Genomic DNA, 8769 nt, shown 5'->3' on the forward strand with positions numbered 1-8769 from the left:
AAACTCTTCTGTCTTCTAGGAACCCAGCCTGCTTTGGCACAGCCTTTCCCCTTTTATGCAAAACCTTCTTTCATCCCCACAGACTGGCTGGGTTCCTATTTCCAACATGAATGAGCGCACCTCCCCAGCTCCCTAAGCCACAATATACTCCATCCACACCATTGTGAGTGCCATTCATTCATGAGAACATCAGCTGCCTCATCCCACCACCAGGTAGCAATACATAAATCAGTAATTTTTACATTTTGGGGGGCGGGTTCAAATGTATTGAGAATCTAACTAAAGCTATTTATCTTCTCTCTAGGAACATGTACAAAATAAAATTACTTATGCAAAGAAAATGTGCAGACAGCCAATTTCACATCCAAATTCAGGGGGTTCCCAGATCCTTAAGGGACACATGTCATGACAGATGATACCTGAGTTTATCATGCTGCTTTGGACAGTGTGGTTTGGATTGCTGGCTGCCACTGTCCTCCCCCACTCCTAGGTCTGCCGTAGATCTGGATGGTGGTGGTGTTAAGTGCCATTGAGTTGGTTCTGACTCATAGTGACCCTGTACAGGGTTTCTGACGAGTGGCTGGTGAGTTTGAACCACCAACCTTACAAATCAAATCGACCTTAAGGTCCAGTGCTTATCCTGTGGTGCCAGATTCCCCTTAATCCAGTGTGCCCCTTCTTCCTATGCAATTTGTGCCAGCCACCACTGGTTTATGAGCTCATTTCCCCAACAACTCACTGCCCCCCTCTGATACATAGCTAGACCTCCCACCACTAGCGGCTATTCTCTTCAATCCATGCCTCCCAGCAGCCTCCTCCCAGCTGTCCCCAGAGCAGATACCTGATGAGGAACATACAAAGAAGGGCTTCATTTTGTCCCTCAGTGTGGCCTGCATGCTGTTCAGCCTCTGCTCCAAGCTGGCCTGCTGCACCTCTTTCCTCCGCAGGGTCTCCTCTGTCTCCTCCCTTTGGGACTGACAGGTCTGTAACTGCTCTTTAGCATTCTCTCGTTCTGACTGTAGTGCTTTCTGACTCTGTGCCAGCTCCCTCCTGGACCCTTCCAGCTCCTCTTTCCTCTGCCCCAGCTGGGTTGTTTGTAGGTAGAGCTGTTGGCGAAGGCTGCTATTGGTGGCTTCCAGAACCCTGTCCATCTGCTGGAGATGCTGAGACACCTGCAGATCTATTTGGTCAGAAAGAAAGATTTTGAGAGCATCTTCACCAAATATACCATTGACCAACATCAGCATCAACCCCGTTATTGCTTCTTACACAATGAGCTGAAACATAATGTCTGACTGCCTAAAGTTTAAAAAGGTCCTGAATAAGGTGAGGACAATTGATGACATGGAGCTTTAAAACAAACCTGACTAGAAACTAAGCCAAAAGCTACAGGTTTACTGACAAGAAAAATACAAAACAATATAGGCAGACCCACTGATTACTACAAGAACAAACAAATGGCTCACCAAGGCAAGTGGTCGGGTCCCCCTCAGGGCAAACCTCCTTCTAAGACTAAGACTCAATGGGAATACACTCTCTGATTGGTGACCACGTTCATCACCAATAAAGGGAAGCGAGGGAAAAGCAACAATGAAGCTGCTAGCTAAGCCTTACAATGTTCAATAGTTTCCTGTGAACACGGCTGGAGACCTGGTTGGCCAGCAGTGTTGCAAGTCCAGGGGACTCCTGGACCCAGAGTCAGTGACATAGCCACAGAGGACTAGAGTGGAGAGTGAAGCATCCAACTGATAAGAAGAGAGGGCACATGCATAAGTACACCCACACTCGCAGATAATACCCATTTGACCTGGCTTCAGTGACTGGATGATCAGAACTCAACCAGAAAAAGAAAGAAGAGGGAAAAAAGAATAATCTGATATAAATTTGATAAACTTAACCTACACCTATGGAAGCAGTAGTTCAAAAGAGGGAACAAATCTTCACAGTGAGGATCATTCCCACCCCTCCACACATGGAGAGGACAGGGATGGGCAACTTGAACACTGGCTACACAGAATGGAGGGGCTACAGAGGCAAGAAGTGACTGGCTTACAAGCTTTCAAGAGGGAACCTAGATCCAGAGGGTGTGGAGCAAGGTAGAATCTCCACTGAGTAGTATTCAATCTGTCTAGGCTGGACTGATGAAAGGAAATGCAGATAGGTCTCTTGTGATACAATGGTGAATAATTGTTATCAGAACTGATTGTAAGGGCTGGAAATGTAAAGGTAGATGTTTTGTGGCAAAGGGAAGGGAGTGATTAACTTTGCAGTCTAGGAGTGGAGGTCCCTGGGACCATCAAGGGAGAAGAGCGGAGAATAGAACCCTACCCAGAGAAGCAGTGATGCCTGAGACGATGATGACGTGGAGAGATAGAGACACTGGCGACTCTGGTCCGGGACAGGGAGAGGCGCTGGGGGGGGGGGGGGGCGGGGAAGGGGCAGGCTTGTGGAGTATACCCTTTGGTTGATGGATGATGCTTGGAGGGTATTGTAACCATAGCAAGGAAACGATATACGATGGGATCAATGTGAAGGTAATGTCCTCACATGTAAACTATCACATAATTCACAATAAAGCATTAAAAAAGAAAAAAAAAGCTACAGGTTTGGTGACAGTGACTACAGGGTCTGCTGAGGAAGGGTGGTTGTTTGGGGGAGGGCAAGGAAAACGCTGTTTAGGGGTAAGTGGGTTATGGGGAGCAACCATACTCACAGCGCACTCCCAGGCAGATGGCGGCCACTCCTAACAGCAAGCAGATGAGGAGCAGGCCGGCGAGGAGGTAATGTGTGTAGGCTGCACAGCCTTAGGGAAAGTGGAAAGAGGAAGGGCAGTCAGTCCCAGGAAGGCATTTATAGACTGAAGGTGAGGGAAGAGGATGCTCCAGGAATGAGCACCCCTATCAGAAGGGTGGTGTAGCCTAAAGGTGGGTTTTATGGGGTAGTGGAAGTGTTCCAGAGTAAAGGCTGGGGATTCAGACAGAGTGGGTAACGAGTGGTACATAAATTGGGGCCCAGGAAGAGTCTAGGTCGACTTACTGAATGATCAATATTGGGATGGGGTGAAAGAACCACGAAAAGGTCACGGTGCTCGGGCTCCCTCCCGGCTGATCCACCCCAGCGCAACTCCGCGCGAGCACTTCCCTCCCGGTCCCCCTCGCCTGCTCACGGTGTCTCTGTGGCGGGGAGGCCCAGGAGGGAAGCCGGCCTGCAGCGGCCAAGCGAGATGGAGATCGCGAGTGCGCGGCGTGGGAAGTAGATGCCACTCACAGGGGAGAACCCGGCCGGTGGCTGCTGACGTCACCAAGCTACAGGAGGCAGGTGGCTGCTCCGACTTGACCTCTGTGGATTGGGAACGGCTCCAGATGGCCGATGCGAAGCACCAGGAAATGCTCCTCACCCCCTCACACAGCCCCGCCCCTACCCCACCCCCTGTACTCTCTACAGTTCAGCTGGGACATCTTCGTCTCCACCAAACTTCCTTCTTACCTAGGCCTTGTCTTTTACACAAGGACCCCTCATCTCTTCCCTGGGCCTCCTTTAGCACTTCTTCAGGGTCCCCTATCTGCCCACCCCAAACTCTCTCCTTGATATCATTCCCACTCTCTTTCATGACTTCATTAGAACTTGTCTCCCCAAGAGCTGCCCTGATGCCTCTTCAGAGTCCTCCTCTTCTCTTTGGGTTCTCCCACCTTGTCCCTGGCATCTGGATTTTTCTCCTGGCTCCCATTTACCCAGTTCTCATTTTTCTCTTTCCTTAGCAATCCTTCCTCTCCCCAAGGGTATTGTCCTCTCCAGCTCAAGACACAGTACCCCAAACACAGATCCTCTGGGTGCTCCATACCTCCTTTGTCCCCTAATCCAGATGGAGCCAAGCCCACTGGCCACTCTGGAGCTGAGGGCACTTGGACATTCTCATAGGTGAGCTCCCCATCCTCGTAAGCCTCTGAGTCTGGAGACAAGAGAAAGGAAGCCAGATGGAAACCAGGAGGTGGGGTCCTGAAGGAGGTGGGCATGCAGGCAGAAAGCACTCATCCACTCTCACCCTCTTCTTGCCAGGTGGAGATGCTCTTCTTCAGGGGTGCCTTCACAAAGCGCAGGTCTGCATAGGTGATAGCATCGGCCATGGTCCTGAGCCCCTCTGCACACCCCCGTCTTGTTCTCTTGTCTACTGTCCCACATCCGACTCTGTCTTTGTCTCTTAGGTTATGTGACCGCACACAGATCATTGCTTAGCCCTGTGACTTCCAGTCACAAAAGAGGAAGGTGTGAGCAAGTCTCCACCAGATGGGTTCAGTGAAGCAGAAGTCGTCCCTGGGCCTGGGCCAAGGGGCAGAGGAGGGGAAACTAAGGGTCAGCGATGGGGTTAAGGACTGAGAGTGTCCAGGCCTCTATATCTGCCTGATCATGTCCTCCCTGTGCTTCCTTTCATACAAACTAGATCTTCTTCAGCAATGTTGGCCTCCAAATGCCTATCCTCCTGATTGCCTTGATTGCCCCCTCCCCTCCTAGCTTCCCAGTCCACTGGGGCTTAAGGCTGTATAGTCAGAGCTCTTTTGTACCCAGCTGACCCCAGAGGATCCCAGTCATTGCTCCAGGGTGGCGTTCCATCATCCCCATCAGATTGGAAGTCTTAGTATGGGTCCCAAGCTCTCAGTCATCACGGGGTTCTTCCAGTGGGTTCCTAGAAAAGAGTCCCTGGATGTGGTGGATCCCCATCTGGTGCTCATCTCTCTATAGCTTAAAGGTTTTCAGGGTGGGCCCAGCTCCCTTCCTGCTGTAGCCCCACAAAATTGCTGAGGATTCCTGCCCCTCCCTGCTACAGCGAAGTTCTCATTCCAAATCCATTTCTGGGAATGCCGCAGCCCTTTCAGGGGATGCAAGCGACCTAGACTATTTCTCTTCTGTAAATACCCCAGAGTCCCTCTTCAGAACTGTTCCCTGCCCCTCCAGGGAATACGAAGGGCTGGGATAAAACAAGGCATAGAGGTGGGGAAAATCCACCCCTGTTTCTCTCCTGTGACCAGTCAGACCCTTCCTCTGACCATCTTGCCCCTGCTAGTCTTATGGCACCCATATAACAACTGAGCTGGTCTGCTAGATTCAGAAGCGGGAACACAGAAGACAGAGGTCCAGGAATAGCTTGAACTTGGGGTGAGGGTGTAGGATCCCACAGGGGCCTTAGCACTGGCAACCTCAGAGCTTGTGCTCTGGAGAGACCTCCTGTGCACCCTTGTGGGATGAGGAGCAGAAGGACTGCCCAGGGATTAAGATGAGTTGTAGCTTTCTAGACAGGTGGGGCAGGGAAACAAAGCCAGGCCGGGAGTTGAATGTGCAGACTCTGGATGAGTCAAGATTTGTATATGTTCTTGTCTTGGTTTTCCTCTTAGTATCCTAGTAAAGTTCATTCTGAAAAGTCTCAACATAGTCTTTTCACACCCAGTCCCAAGGAACAAGGGGCATTTGGCAAAATTGAGAAGGATCCAGTGGCTAAAGGGAAGGGTTTGGCTGATAGGGAATAGAGGGATGCCTGGGAGGGGAGAAGGAGCTGCTGAGGAATAGCCCTGGAGATGTTGTTGTTAGGTCCTATCAAGTCGGTTCCAATTCATAGTGACCCTATGTACAGCAGAATGAAACACTGCCTAGTCCTGTGCCTTCCTCACAATTGTTCCTATGTTTGTGCTCATTACTGCAACTACTGTGTCAATTCATCTAATTCAGGGTCTTCCTCTTTTTCACTGACTTTCAACATGCTATCCTTCTCCAGAAACTGTTCCCTCTTGGTAACATGTTTAAAATATTCCATCCTTGCTTTGAAGGAGCATTCTAGCTGTACTTCTTCCAAGACAGATTTGTTGTTTCTTCTGGCAGTCCTGTGTTCAATATTCTTTGCCAACACCATCATTCAAATGCATCAATTCTTCTATAGGGAACCTCAAAGGGACCTACTTCTTGGGAGTGGGAAGGACTGGGATAAAACAAGGCAGAGAGGTGGGGAAAATCCACCCCACAGTGGTGACATCTGCCCCCTCAGAAGCCCCTTCTGCAGCTGTGGGGAGGAGAAAGGGAAGGGGAAAGAGGTTCTTACCACAGTCTAACAACTTTTATTGCATATTTGGTCATGTGTGGTATGGCACTGTGATGGGCTCCACCACTGAGAAAGTGCCCACTGAGGCACGCACCTGAGGAATATGTGTGAGGAGACACAGGTATACATGTGTAGAAGCACATATGCCCAACTCTTTGCAATCTGCTCCCAGTGTGTCTGTGTAAGGTGAGTATGTCAAAGCCTGCCTGGAGGATTAAACACAGGAGGTCAAAAGTGGTCTCTGATTGTTTGTTTTTTCTGGGGCAGGGAATGATGGACCATTTTTATGAAGGTCTTAAAGGTCATGGTAACAGGTCCTACAAGTATTTCCTTTTTAAGGCTCATGTTCCGTGAGGTGTCCCTGCAGCTGTTAACCGTCCTGGCTTTGTTAACGTTTCCAACAACTCACCACACCCACTCTGCCAGGGCCTCCCCCATATAACAGTGTGTGTTGGTGTCTCCCTGGGGGCCTCAGGGGCCTGTGATGGTGAGTGGGATGTGATAGAGCAGCTGGTGGCAGAGTGGGTGGGGGAAGCCAGTACACTTATGTTTGTGGTGTAGGGATGGGTGGGTGGCTGTGGCCAATGTGTGTACCAGCTCTGGGAACACATATGCCATCAACTATAGATCATGTCCCAGTGTTCAAGACTGATACACAGATGAACATTACCTGGATGCCAGATAAAATGTTAAGATGGAGCTCCCAGGGTGTACCCTGAAAAACTATCAGTGGGCTTATCACCTAACTTGGTCATTGGAGAGGCTTAAGAGGGGAATTAGGGTACCCAGATGAAGCTGGGATGAATTAAATTCCACACCAAGCCCCAGGACGGGAGCGGTCCTCTGAGATTTTAAGCAGGCTTGACCTCCAGTTCTCTCCTCTTTGGTTCATTTGGTGATGAGTGTATGTCTCCTTATGACATCCTGTATTTCATTCTCATAGAGCATCACATAGCCTTCTTTTGTGAATATATATATAAACAGGATTCTTCCCCTTCTCCGTGTGTACCACACAGGACCTTTGCAATACTGATGCCTGTAACTGCTCAACTGTCAGAAACTCCCAGGGGCTCTTAAGAGCCAAGAGCCAATACTGCACACCTCAGTATTTCCAGGACTGTAATACCACCACCTGAGACCTCAGAGGACAAACACCAAAACCTTTTCGTGCCTAGCTTCTCCACAGCCTGTTAGAGGGAATGGAGGCAAAAGGAGGGGATCCCACAGTGATGACATCTAGAAAGAATTTTTGATATGGAAAGGGGTTCATCTTGGTGAAGTCTGGCCAACGCTAGAAAATCAAGAATGTCTCCTAAAAGTCTGGAAGTCAGATTCTCTCTCTAATCCCAATCACATGAGTCTTTGAAAGGGAGCAGCTTTCTCAGCTATAAAAAGAGAAAGATTCCATGATGGAAGAAGAGTTAGATGCAATGTGAGAAGGACTCAGCCAGCCCATTGCTGACTTTAAAGATGGAGGAAGGGGGGATCATGAGCCAGGGAATGCAGGCCGTCTCTACAAACTGAAAAAGACAAGGAAACATATTTTCCCCTAGAGCCTCCAAAAAGGAACACAACCCTGCTGACACCTATCTGTTAGTCCAGGGAAACTCATATTGAATTTCTGGCCTCCAGAACTGTGAGATAATACATTTGTATTGTTTAAGTCATTAAGTTGGTGGCATTTCATGACAGCAGCAATAGAAAACAAATACACAGGGGTCTGCTAACTTTCCTGAACCATGGAGGAAGCATGATGTAATGGAAAGAGCACATTACTAGAGGTAAAGAAGCCAGTCCCAATTTCCAAGGTTTTCATCAGTAAAATACAGATGGTCTAGACAATGTCTGATATCAATCAAGATGTAATTGCTGAAGACATAGTAGGTCTAGACTTTAGTAAAATCCTCTTCTAAAGTCTGACACATTAGCTTTGGAGACAGGTGGGAGCCACATGGGCCACACAATAGCACTTTGAATGGGATTTGTAGCTCTTTGAATCACTGAAACAAAAGAATGCCACCAGTGGCTTACCCAGGCCTCTCCTTGGTCCTGTCTTATATACTGACAGAGAAAGCACATTCATATTTCCTGCCACCAGAGCTAAAGAGAAAAGCAATACACTGAGCGACAAACTCGAGATGCAAATATGATGACTCCAAACCACAGAATAAAATGTAAATGAAGGTGAATAATAAGCTAACATTTTTGAAAATTGGAATTCAGGGTCCAAAAAATAAATTACACAAGCATAGGATGGAGGGAGACCTGGCTTAACAATAGTTTATACAGAAACCATCAGGGAAGGAAAGATAGTTACCAGACATCTTAGAGCTGGAAGGGTGAACCCAACCCATTTATTTTTCAAATTAGGGAATTGGATTTCTTGCCTGTAAGTTCAACTGTGAAACTAGGCTAGGACTCCAGTTCCTTTACCAAATGTGTCATACATTGTGCCAGGCTCTTTTAAGGTGGCAAACTCCTGCTGATAAGGCAACTTGAGACCCTGGAATTTGTGACATCAGATTCTGATCTCAGGTGATTGAAATAACCAAGTGGGCAACTGATCCAAGACTCGGCCAGTCCAGAGACTAGCCAGTGGTCTATGGGATGGCCTGGTCTCAAAGTCAGGGATGATATACATTTACCAAGCTTTCATTCTCAGTAATTTAGGAAAGATACGGAGA

General features: G+C 48.4%; 1 protein-coding gene across 1 annotated transcript; it reads right to left on the reverse strand.

Moving 5' to 3' along the window:
- Window positions 1–719: 719 nt before the first annotated feature.
- Window positions 720–4136, reverse strand: CD72 (CD72 molecule). Its single transcript, XM_006863171.1, has 5 exons — window positions 4043–4136; window positions 3842–3949; window positions 3268–3339; window positions 2714–2803; window positions 720–1180 (listed from the first exon to the last, which is right to left on the reverse strand). Exons 1-5 carry the CDS (start codon window positions 4122–4124, stop codon window positions 720–722), a joined length of 813 nt encoding a protein of 270 aa, XP_006863233.1. The 5' UTR covers window positions 4125–4136.
- Between the last annotated feature and the right edge of the window lie 4633 nt (window positions 4137–8769).

The sequence above is a fragment of the Chrysochloris asiatica genome, unplaced genomic scaffold (assembly GCF_000296735.1).
Source record: "Chrysochloris asiatica unplaced genomic scaffold, ChrAsi1.0 scaffold00053, whole genome shotgun sequence".
NCBI lineage: Eukaryota > Metazoa > Chordata > Mammalia > Afrosoricida > Chrysochloridae > Chrysochloris > Chrysochloris asiatica.

Coding starts and splice junctions, on each gene's coding strand:
- CD72 (XM_006863171.1), bottom strand. CDS start 4,124: ATGGCCGATGCTATCACCTATGCAGACCTGCGCTTTGTGAAGGCACCC. Junction 3,340..3,841: donor TGGATTAGGGGACAAAGGAG/GTATGGAGCACC, acceptor CCCAATCCACAG/AGGTCAAGTCGGAGCAGCCA. Junction 1,181..2,713: donor CATCTGCCTGGGAGTGCGCT/GTGAGTATGGTT, acceptor CTGACCAAATAG/ATCTGCAGGTGTCTCAGCAT.